The 18,364-nt window shown below is 45.6% G+C and overlaps 1 protein-coding gene across 2 annotated transcripts in view; it reads right to left on the bottom strand.

The window, feature by feature from the left end:
- TCTN1 (tectonic family member 1) overlaps nt 1-18,364 on the bottom strand; it is a 19,538-nt gene extending 1,174 nt beyond the window's left edge. Inside the window, exons 1-13 of one of the 2 annotated variants that reach the window (XM_081868464.1) lie at nt 17,938-18,355; nt 16,156-16,276; nt 12,960-13,090; nt 10,778-10,947; nt 10,400-10,487; nt 9,748-9,857; nt 9,436-9,456; nt 8,145-8,270; nt 5,108-5,233; nt 4,135-4,217; nt 3,078-3,218; nt 1,422-1,575; nt 1,035-1,160 (exon numbers count right to left, since the gene is read on the bottom strand). In XM_081868464.1, coding sequence (XP_081724590.1) covers nt 1,035-1,160; nt 1,422-1,575; nt 3,078-3,218; nt 4,135-4,217; nt 5,108-5,233; nt 8,145-8,270; nt 9,436-9,456; nt 9,748-9,857; nt 10,400-10,487; nt 10,778-10,947; nt 12,960-13,090; nt 16,156-16,276; nt 17,938-18,259 — 1,719 coding nt within the window. In that variant the 5' untranslated portion in view covers nt 18,260-18,355. Of the gene's footprint in view, nt 1-1,034; nt 1,161-1,421; nt 1,576-3,077; nt 3,219-4,134; nt 4,218-5,107; nt 5,234-8,144; nt 8,271-9,435; nt 9,457-9,747; nt 9,858-10,399; nt 10,488-10,777; nt 10,948-12,959; nt 13,091-16,155; nt 16,277-17,937 lie in introns of both variants that reach the window. The other variant, XM_081868465.1, reaches the window with a different exon arrangement.

Below are 18,364 nucleotides of genomic sequence, written 5' to 3'. Positions count from 1 at the left end.
AGAATGAATCATGCAGAACAGGTCAAATGCTGAGCTCCAAAATAAAAGAGGTTGTTGTGTCAGTGTTAGCTGGCAGAATATATATGATAAGGAGCCAAGGTCAGGAGAGCTTTAAGATCAGAACCGTGCATGTTTAGAGCACCAACTCAGTACAAAAACATTTCCTTTCCAGCTATTGTGGGGTATAGCAGCAGCTAGCTTCAGAACTGAAGGGAAGACACAACAGGCATGCTGGAGAGATAAAATGCAAGAAACACAGGGCTCCCGTTGAAAATGGCAACTGCATCTTGTTGCCCCTACTCCTTGTTAATATGTAGTACACTCTACTCTGAATCCTGATGTCATTATACTGCATGCCCCATTTCCAGCGCCACACCACTGGCTGCTCCGAGGGTACGTGGCCATGGGAGAACTCACACAGGGCATGGGCACCAGCGGGCGAGAGAGGGGCAGTGGTTGCTTTCAGCAGCAGTCCCGTGCTGCTTGTTCAATCACATTTATTCTCCTACTTTACCAACATAAAAGCTCAAGGCACATAATGAAAGAAACATGCAATTCAAAGAGGCCCAAACAGGCTAGTGGAATGATTGGCTGGCTTCTGAAGTGCAAGGGTGGGGAGGTGGCAGCTGGGGAAAAGAGGCTGGGAAGAACCCCTCTCTTTCTTTTTCCATTCCACCCATATTTCTGAGAGTCCCTTCCTCCCTCTTTCCACTTTAGCCACAAGGAACTTGCAGGGTTCCAGCTACCGCCACAGCTAAAAAGGATGGCTGCTTAGCAGGTCCTCCTACAGAACCCCAGGAGTCCATAAAGCTTCTTTCCAAGCATGCTGGGGCGACCACTTCAATGCCACCTTTACAGCGGAAGCGTGAACAGAACCTTCAACATACCAAGATTTCCTTTTGAGTGGGAAAAGCCAGTTTCATTAGCCAGACATCTATCTCATATACAGACATGGAACCTTGCAAATGTGAAAGCCAATTTAGATAAAAATACATGCGAGGAGCTCCCTTCTATCACAGGAGATCACCACCCACCTGGGGCAAGGCAGCTGTCATTACCGTTGCCGTGAGACTCACGATTTTCGCCTGGGGGTTAACTAAGGAGCCATATTTAGTCCATTTCACTTCTATTTGAAATGACACGGGAATTTCGCAGGTGCTCTGAAAAAGGAGACAAGACGTTTTGCTAGCTACAAGGCATCATTGGCAAAAAAAGGAGAGAACTTCAGGCTCGTTCCAGCTGCCAGAAATGGATCCCCATTCCTACTTATGCTACTGAAGACCCTCCAGGATTGCAGCCGTTACATTTCCCCAGATAGAGACGGAACTTAAAATACAGGTGAAGAAGTTAGAGGGCCAAAAGTAGTAAAATTACCTCATGGCTACCCATATTGACTTAGGGCAGGGTGGGCATACTCTTACCGGTTCGGTGACGTTGTTAGAAATTTGCAGCCAGTCCAGTTCATTCTGGGGCAGAGAATCTCCAAAAGAGGCCACGTAGTCTGGGAAGTTTTGACCCTTCAGCACACTCAGGAGCGCTGGGGCCAAGAGCCTGCAGTCCGCATCCTTGGTAATTCTTTCAGAAAAGAAATTTCTGTGTCAACAGTGCTGAACGGTGACTAACTAATGAACCACTCTTCAAGAGCAGCACATAAAGGCTACTTGTGGAGCAGTCTAACCACGCCTTTCCCATCTTTGGCTATTCTACTCAATGTGACAGTGCTACTGGCAATGTAAGGCGGGGAGGCGGGGTTGTATATTTGGGGTGGAGGGGGGGAGAGAAAGAAAGCCAATAAATCACTTACATCATTCCCATTCCTCCATTTTGTCTACCTGAGTCAAAAGGTGAGTTTCATTTATTTCAAAGTTAGCATAAATGCAAAGAGGGGGTCTGCGGTCAGTAAACTGGCAATTGCCCTAACAGTGGAAATGCAACCTTCGCTGGCAACTCAAGTTTTGCCAGAGTGACACTTTGAGCAGGGGGTGGCAAGTGCCCACCCTATTGGCCAGGGCTGACCAAAGACATTTTGGTACCTGAAGCGAACCACAAAATGGCTCCCTGCCCCCAAACACACCAGGGAAGAAGGAGTGATTGAATATCTATACCAGAAAGATGTGGCATTTTGGGGGGAGGGTGCTGCTGAGGAGGCAGCAGATCTGGCCGCTAAAGAGAATGCAGCTGTTGCTGCAACAGCAGCAGCAGGCAATGAATTCCTGGGCTACCCAATCTGCTGCCCCTGTGGATCCAGCCACCTGAGGCATGTGCTTTGCCTTGCCTCATAGGCCTGCCGGGCCTGTACCTGGCGTGCTGGAAATCAGCTTTACAGCCACCAGATCTGAAATCGTTGCAGGAGAGATCACTCTCTCTTTCTTTTAGAAATGCCCAAGCAAAGGGTATTGGAAGGGACACAGCAGGAGGAGGGAGTAGTGTGTGTGTGTGTGTGTGTGTGTGTGTGTGTGTGTGTGTGTGTGTGTGTAGGAATTGTATTAGACCGTGTTTGCTGAAGCAAAGTCCAAAATTCAAGATGGAGGCACCCAAGGGACATGAAACTCTGCCACTCTGCTAAGTGAGATGCCAGCATTTTCCTTGCAACCCAACACGGTGATAAACAATTTCTTCAGCATGGAAGTAAGAATAGGAATGGGACGTGGGTGGCGCTGGGTCTAAACCACTGAGCCTTGGGTTTGCCAATCAGAAGGTCAGCGGTTCAAATCCCCGCGATGGGGTGAGCTCCCGTTGCTCAGTCCCAGCTCCTCCCAACCTTGCAGTTCGAAAGCACCCCAAAAAGTGCAAGTAGATTCATAGGTACCACTCCGGCAGGAAGGTAAACGGTGTTTCCGTGTGCTGCTCTGGTTTCAGTGTTCCACTGCGCCAGAAGCAGCTTGGTCATGCTGGCCACATGACCCGGAAAAAAAGTCTGCAGACAAACGCCGGCTCCCTCGGTCTGTAAAGCGATATGAGCGCCGCAACCCCAGAGTCGTTCGTGACTGGACTTAACTGTCAGGGCTCCCTTTACCTTTTAAGAATAGGAAATGGCATTTGGCATGTCTAAGTACAAGACTGGTTTCAGCCCTTACCGTAGTTGGCATCCAGACAGCATGCTGTACCCAAACAATATTGGGGTTCTAACTCCTTCCACAGCTAAGCAATCCTGAGCAGGTATACTCTTCATGAGGGTAAGCTGGCCAGCTTCATTTGTGCTCTGAACAATTCCAGATGTAGATTTAGAGTCAAGGGGAAACTGCACAACATCTAGAATCTGAAGGAGCGTCTCCACCTCCATCGTTCTGCCCGGACACTGAGGTCCAGCGCCGAGGGCCTTCTGGTAGTTCCCTTGCTGCGAGAAGTGAGGTTACAGGGAACCAGGCAGAGGGCCTTCTTGGTAGTGGCACCCACCCTATGGAACACCCTCCCAGCAGATGTCAAAAAGAAAAATAACTACCAAACTTTTAGAAGACATCTGAAGGCAGCCCTGTTTAGGGAAGTTTTTAATATTTAATGCTGTATTGTTTTTAACACTCGACTGGGAGCCGCCCAGAGTGGCTGGGGAAACCCAGACAGATGGGCAGGGTATAAATAATAATAATAATAATAATAATAATAATAATAATAATAATAATAGTCTCTGAACTGCCTTGTCACACCTTGTCAGAGCATTATTACTTGCTCCAGGCTGTGGCCATTCTTTGATCCTGGAACTTTCTAAACAGCTTGCCCAAACCCAAGCATCACCCACAAAATGATGGGGATGACGTAGCTTCTTCCAGCTCAGTGAGTTCAGAAAAGCAAAACAGGCAAAACCAAAAGAAAAAACCTTGGCCATTATCCCACTAAAACTCCCAAAACCAAAACAGCCAAGATAGTTGGCAATGCTCTGTTGTGTGTGCTGGAGTAAGACAGTTAATTCTGTGAAGACTGTCTGGCACCAGTTTCCAGTAGAAAATTTAGAAATTGCTAATTTTGTGGTATTCTTTCCCATATGAGACTACTGTCTTCTGTTCAGGATTGAACAAGTTAAAATTTCTCAGAGAAATAATCTGGTACTGATTCAGCCTTGAAAGCACTATGAAATGTAACTTTTTCCCTGGCAGGGACAGTTCTGCAGAGCCGTGATAAGTCATGAAAAAAGGATATCCAGCAGTCCGAAATCCAGCTTTTATTGGTAGGCCAACAACATAACCAGGGCTTCCGCTGAGACGAACAGGTTGAGTTTCTTGCTATGTGCGGAGGGGACATAAAATACAATACCACTTAATTTTCCATTAACCATTTGTGGCAAGGCAGCTAATAGGAAAAATCTCCTTCAGGATTATAGATAAATTGAATTACTGTTTTCTAAGCAGTAAACCATTTGAATAATAGAGCTCATGTTATTATTACATTGTTGCTTCAGGCACATGCAGAAGACACACAGGTATAAATGATTTTCAGAACCTATGCTTTGAAGGAAAAGAGGAACACACTGAGCGACTGAAATCCTTGTTTTTTTAAGACAGCTGTGCCCTGCCCCACCATCGGCTCTAAAATATTGTTACAAACCAGCTTCCCACAAAATTATTAAAAATATTTTGGGAAGCTGCAACCCAAAGGTTGATCTGCCAAGACTGGAAAAAGTCAGAGCATCTGTCAATAGAGGCTTGGGTTAATAAGAATCTGGGACATTGCTTGCCTGATTAAACCAAGATGATTAAATTAACGAATTTAATAAGGGCCAGAGGAGGAAGATATCAAGAAAACGGATTTGTTGAGAAGTGGAGTTTATTTATTAGATACTGGGAAAAGTGTAAGATGTAATGAAAACCTATACACAATGTTGGCTGAAATACAGACTGAGCTATTATAAAGTTTGTTAAGTTCTGTAAGATAAAAAAAACTAGAATAATCATATGATCATCAGGACTAACATATTAGGAGGTGATTATGGATGTTTAGACAAATTAATGTGCAAAATTAACCATGCACAGAGGAGACATAGATTGGTTATTGTATGGTACGAATGCAGCCACAGTAATTGAATTTGTGTTATATTATAATATCGTGTAACCTTTTTAAATTTTTGTTTTGTTAAATCTTTTTGGATCTCAAAAATATTAATTTGGGAAATTACCTGAATGAAATGGATCTCAAAGGACTGCAATACAAAACGTGCCATCATGTTAATGGTCCCCAGGATCAAAGATACACCTACACTGGCAATTTCACCTGCCTCTGTGAAGGTAATAAGGTAACTTGCCTGAAATACAAAAAACAAGTAACGTTTTGCAGCTTAACTAACAGGAAGGTCCACAGCTCTTTATCATTTACTAAGGGCTGCCACCTCTGCCCACTTGACTCACCAATCCTGCCAATCCCCCAAACCATGCCCCCAGTCCCCTTACAGCAGGGATCAGCAAGCCTTTTCAGCAGGGGGCCGGTCCACCGTCCCTCAGACCATGTGGGGGGCCGGACTATATTTTTTGGGGGGGGGGAATGAACGAATTTCTATGCCCCACAAATAACCCAGAGATGCATTTTACCGTATTTTTTGCTCCATAACACTCACTTTTTTCCTCCTAGAAAGTAAGGGGAAATGTCTGTGCGTGTTATGGAGCGAATGCCTACGGATGGCGGGGGGATCTGCTGCAGTCATGAGCAGAGGATCCGTGGTTCCCCTTCCTTCCCTCCTCCGTGGCTCGCTTTGAAACAGCAAAGCGGGAGAAGAGCAAGAGTGGGGAGAAGAGGGGACAGAGAGCCTGGTTACAAAGCACGGCTCCACATGGATCCTCAGGATTTTTGCACTGGGTCACCCCAAATTCACCATCAGATCACATAGCATGTCCATGGCTACAGCTTGCACCAAAAAAAACCACGCACCCACTGTTGCCTGGGGCCGCAGTGGTGCAAAAACGTGGTTACAAAGCATGGATCCACATGGTTCCTCAGGATTTTTGCATTGGGCTACCCCAAACTCACCGTCATATCACATGTCTGTGGCCACAGCATGAACCACAAAAATCATACATCCACTGTTTCGTTTAGATTTTTTTTCCCCTTGTTTTTCTCCTCTAAAAACTATGTGTGTGTTATGGTCGGGTGCGTGTTATAGAGCGAAAAATACGGTAAATTAAGGCACACATTCTACTCATGTAAAAACACGTTGATTCCTGGACCACCTGCAGGCCAGATTTAGAAGGCGACTGAGCTGGATCCGGCCCACGGGTCTTAGTCTGCCTACTCATGCCTTACACTCTCTCCGTCGTTCTCCTCTTGATCCTGCCCCCCCCCCCCACGTCATACTGCCCACCTCACACCGACAACACCAATTAGGAGGGTGAGGAGAAGGGAAACAAAGGGCAGCAACAGGAGACCAGGACACTTTCTGGGGAGCTGCCGCAAGCTGTCCTGACTTCTTCAGCTGTTTGCTTGGAGTCCCCTCCTGCCTCCATGTCCTTCTTCCTCAGCCTCCAATGTCGCTGAAGCCAAAGAGGTGGCGTCAGTGTGAGGTGGGGAGCTCCACCAGCCTGTCACAGCTGCTCCTCCACAGCTTGCCTGGGCCACCCACCACCTAAGCGGCTAGCCTGGGCTGCCCACCTGTTCGCTTGCCTGCCCATGTCTCTCTCCTCTTCCCTCTCCAATGCTGCTGTTCTGTTGTCACGCGGTAGTTTGCAGCACTATCCTTCAGCAGCTACCCAAACTGCGGCATGGCGACATCCTTACATTTTTATTATATATAACAAGGTAAGATATCCGAGATGGGAAACCCTTTTTCAGACCAAGCGCCACACTGTCATCTGGGCAACCTTCCAGGGGAAGGCACAGGCCACCAGCTGGCAAGGTCAGAGACACAAGAGAGCAAAGCAACAAATGCAAATGTTATTTTTGTTCAGCAGGCTAGTTTCTCTCCGCTCCATCCAGGAAATCAAGATGTCAAAGACACATTCCAGTCAGGAAAAACGCACAAGGGTATGAAGTAGGGCTGGTAAGAGGTGTGGCCTGGGTAGAGTACCTAGGGCCACATGGAGAGGCCTGGAGGGCCACTTTTGGCCCTCGAGCTTAAGACTGCCCATCCGATTTATATAGTGCCCTGGGCATACATTTCACCTCATCATGTAACAGAAGCAAAATACAGGTTCTTGTCCCATGCAATCCAAATATTGATGTGGGGTGGGGAACCCAGAGGGAGAAAGATGGCTGCTCGCTGAAATTTCTCCTTTACAGTGGTACCTCGGGTTACATACGCTTCAGGTTACACACTCTGCTAACCCAGAAATAGTGCTTCAGGTTAAGAATTTTGCTTCAGGATAAGAACAGAAATTGGGCTCAGGCGGTACGGCGGCAGCAGGAGGCCCCATTAGCTAAAGTGGTGCTTCAGGTTAAGAACAGTTTCAGGTTAAGAACGGACCTCCAGAACGAATTAAGTACTTAACCCGAGGTACCACTGTATATTCTAACTGTTGCATTATTGTGATGTTGATTTTATGTACTGTTTTGTTTTTATGCTGCTATTTTATAGTTGCAAGCAGTATTGAATTCTTTTTTGGAAATATGAGGGATAGGAGTTTTTTTAAGGAAAACCAAGCAAACTCAGTTCCACGTGGTTATTAGGCTTTTTCCACAGCTGAGTTGAAAGTGCTTCACCATGAGGCAGGATTTTAGAATGGGCTTGATGGTTTATATTATGTTCTTAACTGTTACTATTGTTCATCCAGTGCTGTTATCAGCTGCCTTGGGCATAATCCAGTGGGAAAATGCAGAAATGAATGAATGAAGGCACTGTCTTGAGTTTCCTGGGAGAACTCTCCACAGCAGCCTTAGCAGACCCTGCTCTAGACGTAACAGAGAGTCCTTTGGTTTCTGATCCTTTGAGCAAAATGGGTCCAGCAGAACCAGCTCTTCACGCCTGCTGGCAAAGTGTCTGCTATTTTATTTTCATAACTGCAAATCTAGAGGGCAGGGGGAGTTAAGCAGCTATATTTCAATGAAAGTCAGAAGGGTTGGCCAAAAGGTAAGGAATAGAACAGACCACTTGTCTGCATGGCCCAACTTTTCCTTTTGATGAAGTTTGTTTACAGTTCTACATGTCACCTGGTTTCCAGAATGGAGTACAAGCCCCTTCTCCTGTCTTTTCAAGAAATGCTGAGTTGAAATGCTAACTGCACACTTACCTCCAGGACCACGTTACTGCATGACTGACCATTCAGTATGGGGAGAATCAGAACATCAGTGTTCTTCAAACGAGTGCGCAGCCCCTCCGGACTCTGCACGGTTATGGACTGAATGGTGATATTCACCTGTAAAAATACAACGGAGCAGCCTCAACAAATTCATCTGGCTGCAATCTTGTGCACAAACCAGGCAAAGAGAACTTGGCACATTCACTAAGCTTCTCAGGGCTTTATCAAGGGGAGTACCCGATTTGGAATCCAAAGGCTGTAAAATCAAAATCATATTTTAATTTATTATATTTTAATCTATTATGTATATTAAAGGGGGGAACGCGCGGAAGGGAATAGGTCGATCTTAGGAGATGGGAAAATATTTTTAAATTGGGCTAATGATAATAAGGTTAAAATTTGGGATAATAAATTGCTGAATTTATTTGTAAGAATTGGAATACAAGAGGGGGAGGGGAGGGGAAGTCCTGGAAAGATGTTATGGAAAATAAGATCTTAAATCTGGATGTTTTGTTTTTTTATATTGTTATAATTGGAAATTCTTAATAAATATTATTTAAAAAAAAAAATATCAAGGGGAGTACCCTCTGAAAAGCACATTTGCGTGGCTGAGAAACTGACATGCAGAGCTTCCGTGGGAGAAAGCTTGGAAAGCTCTGATGTACAGGAAGGAAAGAAAACAAATCCAAAAAATGCTGAGGGGAACAAAACACATGCAAAACCTTAGGAACATTTAGAGGAGTAAGTAGAGCAGGGAAGGCTTGAGCGCCTTTTATCCCAGAAGATTTAAGATCCCAGCGCTCCCCTCCCTGCTGACACTTCCCTCGGAAAAGGACAGGGATGAGGAGGAGGAAGAGGCTTAGATGTCACTACTTGAAGCTACGCTCCTCCTCTCTGTGATTGCCCTTCTCTTCAGAAAGATCAGCATGGGGAGATAGTAATCATCATTTTACAAAGGCGATCAGGGCACTTTTAAACAGCAACCCTCCCACCAACCCAGCATGCGCTTTGCTAGCACCTTCCTCCAGAAAAGACCAGGAGGGGGTGTTGGATGCAATTGTGAAAAGGAAAGGGGAGGAGAGGCCTTGTGGCTCCAGGTTTTTGGCCCAGCCAACCCCTCACCATTGGTATGGCGGCTGACCCAGAGCCCCACTTAATTGGAAGGTCAATTCGGTGGCAATTAAGCCTTGATTGTAGCATCAGTGTACTAAGAGACTATATCCAATACAAAGTGCCCACATATAAACAGCAAATCTCTCAAACAGAATAAAGAGACACTTACCACGAGTCTTGACTCTGGTGCCTAGCGGGAATAATAAAGAAGAAGCATTTTAGACACAGCTGCATTAGCTTTTGCAAAAGTAACAAGCGATTAAGCCTCCATCCCAGAATCCTCCACTAATAAAATTAAATTCTTGTTAGAGAACTTGGGGTCCTGTAAACGTAAGTTATAGCTGCTGCCGCTACAAATGGTGCTTACTTTTATTTCTGAATAAAAAGCAGATACATGTGCAATCCTGATTTCCTACCCCACCCCTCAGTTTGTTACATGCAAAATTCCACCCTCTGGCTGGTTCCCAAAATAATCACCTACAGCCAAAACACTAGAACTGGTGTAGAGCTGCATGCCGAGACCTGGCAGGGTGGTGCACGCATCTCCCGTGATCATCGTGTTGCATTTCACTGCCTGGTTCACAAGAAACCCTGGAGAAACCACAAAATACAAGAGAAGTGCCAAAAATATTTTTTCAGGCTACTAATAAATCCAACTGCACATCGGCGGTCAAACAAAACCACTAAAACATTTTGCCAGCGGACAGGGACCTTTTTGTTTAGACATGCTGGCCTGTAAGTACGGTATGTTGCGATGGGCACAGAGATTCAGTAATTGCTCTCCTGGTTTTACTGCTGTTTAACCTGTCTTGCTTTTATGCTTTTTACTTGACATTTTACTGCAATTTAATTGATTATACTGCAGAATAATAACAGCAGCAACACCTATTAAGCAATATGATATATTAGTAGTGGTAACAATGATATTATTTGTTGTGAAACAACCTGTGATCTTCGGACAAAGGGCAGTACACAAATTTAATAAATAAAAATACTTGTTAGCTACCTTGAGCGCCATCTGGTGGACAGGCAGGTTACATATTTACAAAGTTAAGCAATATTTGTTGTTGTTCAGATAAAGCCCAAATAGCAGGGTAGAAAGAGCCAGAAAAGGACAGCACATAATCTCTGACCTGCAGGGTTACCGTGGGTACACCAGGCGAGGAAGAGAGGAGCAGGGAGACTTAGAAACCCATCTGATGTCTGTATGGGATCGTTATACTGTCAACAAAAAACACAGGCGGTTTTATTTTGAACTATAACCACCTCCCTTCCCAGCTGGTAATGCCAAGAACCTTGGGACATTAAGGATATGGTGCTTGAGTTTGCTTGCTTTCCCCTTTCCCTCCACATCCCTTTTCCTCAGATGCTGTGTCTTTTTAGACTGTAAGCCTAAAAAGAAACTGTGCTATTTTCACTGATATGTAAGCCACTCTGAAAGTCTGGCTAAAGAGCTTTCTTTGAATAAACAATTAACAAAATGGGTGTACACATGTACCTCCCCACTTTACCTTGTACTTGCTGGTACTGTTTGTACTTGTAGCCTGCCGGGTGTCCAACTCATCCACCAGTGCAAGGTTGTTTTCAATACCAAATGTATTGTCGCCAAATTCTTGAAGCAACCTATCAAAATTGTGCATAGTAGGTATTTCTGGGGCTTGGAACGATAAGGCAGCTTTGTCTGGGGGTGGGTAGAGAAGAAAAAGCACTTCAATGTAGTACATTTAACTGAATTTTGGAGTTTATTTTTACAGTGGTACCTCGGGTTACATACTCTTCAGGTTACATACGCTTCAGGTTACACACTCCGCTAACCCAGAAGTAGTGCTTCAGGTTAAGAACTTTGCTTCAGGATAAGAACAGAAATTGTGCTCCGGCAGCACGGCAGCAGCAGGAGGCCCCATTAGCTAAAGTGGTGCTTCGTGTTAAGGACAGTTTCAGGTTAAGAACGGACCTCCGAAACGAATTAAGTACTTAACTTGAGGTACCACTGTACTGAACTTTTGGGACTCATGGAAGTTCTTCCCAAGTCTGGGATCGTACAGGAAAAATGCCACCACATATTGGGACAACAAGATTGGAAACAAGGTAGAGTCTGCTTTAAGAGCATGTGTGAATGGCCATTGAGACCATGCTATGGGCCATCCCATAAGGTGAAGAAATTTGTCTACCCCTATCAGAGGCGGTGAGTTGCACCCAACATTTTGGGGGGGGGCAGTGTGCGTGCATGACGTCACATGCGTGCCACCCCAACCCAACCAGGCTGACTTGGCCCGCCATCCCCCAACTGCCCACTGCCTTACCTTTTGTTCACTGCCATGAGACTGAGGCTGCCTCAGCAAGGGCACCTCCTCCCCCTCTGCCGAAGCGCTTTAGTGCGGAAGGCGCCTTAGTGATAATGAAAAGGACGCACCAGGGAGAAGACACTTCGCCCCACCACGTCCCTGGCAGAGATCACTAGCACACCTTCCCAGGTGGAGCCCTGGTGATCATCAAAAGGATGTGCCAGGGCGAACCGGCTCCCTGGCGGAGATCGCCAGCACAGCTTTGACGAAGGCGCTCTGGTGATCGTCAAAGGAACATGCCGGCATGAAGGCCCCTCAACATTGAGGAGGCCCAAGACATCTTGGCCCACAGGAGCTGGCCCACCTGAGCCCTATAAATGTACAGAGAGCAGGAATAGTGATGTCCAGGAGACACGTTAACAGGGGCTGGAAGACTAGAGCAGAAACCAATGACATACACTCAGGTGTATTTGGCTGCTTTTAGCTTTTGTTACCAACTTCAAGTCTTCAGGATGGGGCGATATTCAGATGTTAGTCGTACTCAAGAGTTGACACATTGAAATTAAGTAAATTTATGTTGGGTATCACCCTACAGAATGGGGGGGGGGAACCTATGGCCTTCCAAACAGCTGCTAGACACTGACCCATAAGCTCCAGCTAGCATGGCCAATAGTCATGAAAGCTGAACTCCAGAAGCATCTGGAGGGCTAGTTTCCCAACCCTGCTATAAATCCCTCTAAAGTAAATCCACTGTATTAATGAAATACTTATTTTATTATTTAAAGTATTTTTTCTCAATTTTTCAACAAAAATAACAAAAATATATAAAAAACAAACATTTTAAAAAGATTATTAAAGCCCCCCTTCATTTACATACTGAAGGCAGTATGCAAGAAGCAAGAAATATTGGGGGCTGCTTTTTGGTAAGTAGTTTACCACTTTCTGTAAGGCTACTTTTGAAGGATTTGTATCTTGAAAGGCAGGATATAATAAAATAATTGGGATAAATTATAGGGGCAAAATTATACATCAGTAAAATACCGTAACATTGCCATAATACACAGAGGCAACTAAAGACAAATGGAGCAGACTAAGCAAGAGCCAATTATACACTTTAAAGTGTCTTGAAGGAAGTTCTGACACACTGCGAGAAAATGACTATTGCTGGCAAAGGAATTCCACAGAGAAAGTATGAAGTTGGAGATTAGTGAGTGGGACATTATGCGTCTCCCTTTCATCCTCTCTCCACCGTGTGTGTGTGTGTGTGTGCATGCGCGCGCGCGCGCACACACACACACACACACACAGATGACAGGCTTCTTCTTTCTCTCTTCATCTCAACCCTCAACACAAGGCCTTGGAAGAATCAACCAGACAAGAGGTTCATGCCCCACTTGGCTCTACTTACTGTTGGTGGACTGAATACAGAAAATGCTGGGGTTGACCTTGTCGGCTAATTGAAAGATCCTCTCTGGAGGATGCGCTGTTGGGTCTATTGAATAGAGAGCTTCTTGCTGCCTGCAGAGATGCCTGTCACCTCTGCAGGGGAAACAGACATAAAAATTAAAGCTAAAAAACCAAACAAACCTCTTTTCACATAAGACATCCTTATAACACAGGGCAGGAGCAGCCCACGGAATGCTTCTGGCACCTGACATGACACTGCAGCAACCACGTGCTATTATAGCTCACCACTCAAGCCTCAGACACTAAAAACAAGGCATATAAATGATAAAGATAATTTATTGCAAATGATTCTGGGGAAAGGGTCTACAACAGCTGGAGACCCTTACTGATGTCATGCAAGAATGTCAAATCATACAAAGGAGTTTAACAAGGAATATTAGATATTGTTCAATAGATTTTCAAGCTGCAACCTTCCTTTGGAGTGATATTATCTGTTTATATATGTATATTCCTTTTTAGCCCTATGAAAATACAACTGTTAAAAGTAATGAATGGTTTCCTGTATGAGACAAAGGAAAGCTTTCTATCTACTAGAAGTGTAAATGTGCGGCCACCTCTGAACAGCAGCAGAAGCCAAAGTGCAACTGCAGGGACCTTAGTTGTCTCTGTGGAGAATTTCTGATCCCCATTTTTCTGCCACCCAAAGGGCAGGTGTGTGAAGAGAGAGCGGAGGCGGTTTCACCCCAGCGTCTCACGAGGCCTGGGCCAATGCAGCTTGTTCCTCCCTCCACTTTTCAACATTGTGGTGTATCACTGTATTGGGATGTTTGGCTGATGATACATTGCAATGTTGAAAAGCTGATATCTCCCAGCCTTACTCTGCTGAGGGCTAGATTCAAATCCTGGCTCAGTCACATAGGTTTGAGTGATTCTCTTTTCTCACCTGATACATGTGATTACTGCTATGACCAATGAGAATGGAGCTGAGAGCACATTATAGATCAGCTCCCCTGCAGCGGCTGCACCTGCCACCTCTATCGTTCGTTTTAAGCTTAGGTTTCTGATTTTTCCTTAGTTCTAACTTGTATTTATTGTTAATAAGTGATTACAGTGGTACCTCGCAAGACAAATGCCTCGCAAGACAAAAAACGCGCAAGACGAAAGAGTTTTCCGTTTTTTGAGTCATTCCGCAAGACGAATTTCCCTATGGGCTTGCTTCGCAAGACGTAACATCTTGCGAGTTCTTGCGAGTTTGTTTCCTTTTTCTTAAAGCCACTAAGCCGTTAATAGCCGCTAAGCCGCTAATAGCCATGCTTCGCAAGACGAAAAAACCGCAAGACGAAGAGACTCGCGGAACGGATTAATTTCGTCTTGCGAGTCACCACTGTATCGGTAAGAAGAATGTCAGTGCAAGGACGTGTTTGCGTACAATGCCTGACATTTTAGCAGCACTTTCCAGAGGAAGCAGCACAGAACATAAACACATGTGGTTTGCCTCTCCACTGGCAAGGCCACACTTCTTTTCATAACAGAAAATTCATCTAAAATTCAATACACTTTTGCTTTGCTGTCTCTAAGAGCTCTGAAAGTACCTGAATGTGGGTGGCAATCAGCAATGTGGGCCAGAACAATGGCAAGCATCAATCCCAGTGATGGGGTGATTCATTTCCCACAGAGCTGGAAATAAGCCCTCACAGTGAGATTGGGCTGATGTATAGAGAAGGGAATAGTTTGATAAGGGTGGCCTTTTGTCCCCAGAATTCACAGTTATTTCAAGCAATCTTCTTCTTAAAAGAAAAAAAGTGAACAAAACCGGTGTTTCAAGCCCTGAATGCTGCAATAAAAACTTGCTGGCATATTTGTATTCAACAAAAATGCCACCAACCAGCCTGGCTTTATTTGGTTGTCTCATTCACAACATACAAAAATACCAGAGGCATAAACAGCTGTTAAGAGGAAAGCAGCTAGATTGCCTAGAGAAAGAAAACCAGAGCAAAGCTCCCCATGCATAATATGTGGTGCTTTAATAAGAGAGAGCGGGGGCAGCAGTGGGACATGAATAGCACATGCTGTATACATAAATGCATCCTTACAAAAGATCCCTCGATGGGTAGAGAATTATCCTTCCGGTATGGAGATATGAAAAGCATTGCAACACTTCTTTTTAATTAATTCTGGGATATCAAAGCCAGGAATTTTGTGCAATTGATCACATATCAGAAATGCACAACTCGGCATGTTCAGAGAACATCATCTTACATTTGGCACCTTACAGTGAGTTTGTGGCTTTAACACCTGCAAGGCTAGCTTGAAAAACTGTGGGTCATGGTCAGCAACATCCTAGAAGTCAGAAAAGGGGTTGAGAGGGCAAGATAGTTCCTTTCTTGGCTAGTAGAAGTTTGGCAACATTAATGTATGTGAGCAAATTCAACTCTACTTGCTCAGTTTCTCCAATTCTACTCCTCTTAGCCAATAGCCTGGATTGCCTTCTAGTGAAAAATGGCTTTCCCTTTGCAACAAAGCCCTGTTAATAAATACCCCAGGGGGAAAAAGCTTTCTTCTGATTTAAATATTTTTTACTCTGCTCTTCAGCTGAAAAAGGCCCCAGAGATTTTTTTAAAGACAATGAGAAAAATATTTCAGCCCAACAGATATACAAAATCCTTAATGTATTTTCTGTCTCAAGCACCATTTCTTAACATCTAAACTAAACCAAAAGTATTTTATATGAATACTATTAAAATAAAAGTTCCTGAATGGAAAGCGGGGGGTGGGTGTCAATTCAAACATGTAGCTTCTTACTCTTATGGGGCTCTACCACCTCAGAATACTCAGAGGGACACATCTCCATTTCAAAACCACTGTATATGGAACGCTCATCCATCAGAGAGACTGATGTGCTAACCTTTCACATTCATGCGCATTCTGATGTGCGGAAGCTTCCAGAGAAATTACCCCCCCCCCAAGTATTTTGGGGTGGTACAGTCCTGCAAGCCATGTTCAAAGCTGCATATTTGAACCAGCTCTTCTTTCCTTTCCGCTCAGAAGCTGCACTGCACTGGGTTTACAGACTGGTTTTTAGGCAGACGTATAGATATTCTGAGGCTGTACTGCAGCACAGACCCTTCTTGAACTTATGAATCTGTTCAAAGATGCATCTTTATATTTCAAGCCATGAAGAATGTGCAAGCACTTACGTGACAACAGGAACTGAACACATAGTGAAGAGGCTGAAATCTGCAGCAGTGCATATGGGGTCACAGCAACAATTTACATCACACTGGTCCACCAGGAGGTCACAGACACACAACTCGGCCACTGAAAACAAACAGGTTTTCACAAATAGTACTGAATGTTAAACCTAAGGGGGGGGGGCAATGAAGTCCCTCTTCCAGGCGCAATACTGGATACGGCCCAACTTCTATTATATACAGAGCCACAAAACCAGAAGGTTTAAAGGACTTGCTTTCATGCATAGTCTCTCAAAATCATCTTCTCCATATTCATGCAACTTATTGTGTGCATTTTAATACTAGTAATTTGTGTTTATATGAATGTACAATAAGGGGAAAGAAATACTGAAATGGGGATACTGAAATAGGGTCACACTTAAATAAATGAACCTGACATAATTATGACTTAGCTGGCTGCATCCCCATTGTTTTAAAGATTTTTAATGCTTTTGGTTTCCAATGGGCTTGTTTTATGGTATCTAATTTTAAAACAGCTCTGCATAATCTGCTGTGCTGCTCATCTGCACTGAGAGGAGCTCTCCAAAGCAAACCAAACGGTCCACCTGGTTCTTCATCCTTCTATCTGTGGCAGAGAGCAGCCAGCTGCATGCACTTGCAAGAGGTATCCCCCGAGTCTGCGGGGCTGGCGACGGGGAGGAGCAGGCTTCTCCCGCTGCCAGCCTCCAAACCAGGTCGGGGGACAGCGGGATGGCGCCGTTCCGCCTCTCCGCTGTCCCCTGAGCTTGTGGGGCTGGCAGTGAGGCTCTCCTGAAACCTGCATTTGCCCCATAGGATGCACACACATTTCCCCTTCATTTTTGGAGGGGAAAAAGTGCGTCCTATAGGGCAAAAAATACGGTAGTTAAATATGTTAAGATAATTTAATTGGAAAAACTTGCAAATACCAGATAGGTCATGTTAGAGATTAATATGTTTAAAGTTAAAATAGAAAGAAAAAAATATGTTAAGTGATTAAGTTAATTTTATGAGAAAATTGGTTTTGGAAAACTGTTATAATGATATACAGTGGTGCCTCGCAAGACGAAATTAATCCGTTCCGTGAGGCTCTTCGTATAGCGGTTTTTTCGTCTTGCGAAGCAAGCCCATTGACAGCTTAGCGGATTAGCGCTATTAGCGGCTTTTAGCGGATCAGCGGCTTATCAGCGGATCAGCTGATAAGCGGCTTAGCGGCTTAGGAAAAGGGGGGGAAAGGGGGGGGTAAATCCGCAGGAACTCGCAAGACATTTCGTCTTGCGAAGCAAGCCCATAGGGAAATTCGTTTTGCGAAGCGCCTCCAAAACGGAAAACCCTTTCGTCTAGCGGGTTTTCTGTCTTGCGAGGCACCACTGTACACTGAAATTCACCGGGGAATTCGAGGAAGTCACTTAACAATGTTACTAAGGTTGGTTTAAATACAGTTGAGATTTATGTTTGTCTGTTTGTTTAAATTTTTTTGGAAAATTAATTAAAAAAAATTGGGGGGGGGAATACACGTGTATAAGAACATCAGAACTGCACCACTGAGGGGGGCCAGAAGTCCGCACTGCTCCGCATCCTACTCTGAACAGCGACTACCACGGAGGCTTCCAGGAAACTGGCCACGTAGAGACGCCCCTCTGTCGAGCCTGCGCTGCGGTTCCGAGGTAGACTCCCCCTGTATCTGGAGGCTCCATTCAGCCGCCGGGCCTACCGCCTCTTCCCTTTCCCACCCTCCCCACATCGCTCAGGGCGGGGCTGGGGGCTCACCCTCGGTCACCGGCGCGGGCCACGGACCAGGTCGGGGAGTCGTTCCGGGGTCCGGCAGCTCCGAAGGGACGGGCACCCCCGCCGCCTCTGTCGGACTGGGCTTGCTGCTGGCGGGGCCCGGACTAGGGGAGGCCTGGCCGGGACTAGGGGTCGGGTGAGGCGGGGTACCCGCTGTCGGCGCCCCCGACGGGGCCTCATCCCAGCCGGTCGGGGGCTCCGAGGCGGCCGCGCTCGTTGGCGCTTCCGTGGACGAGGAGAGCGGCAGGAGAAGGCAGGCCGCGAGGAGCCCCGGAAAGAACCGCAGCGGCGACCCGGGGCCCATCCCGCCTCCCCGTGAGGCCGCCGCGGCCTAGGCAACGGCGGACGCCCGCCGGGCGGTAGCTATGGAGACGGCGCAAGGCACGACGGGAGCCTCGCCATATCCCGC

The sequence above is a fragment of the Podarcis erhardii genome (genome assembly GCF_964252035.2).
Source record: "Podarcis erhardii genome assembly, chromosome: 7".
Lineage (NCBI taxonomy): Eukaryota > Metazoa > Chordata > Lepidosauria > Squamata > Lacertidae > Podarcis > Podarcis erhardii.
This window is presented reverse-complemented; position numbering and strand designations above follow the sequence as displayed.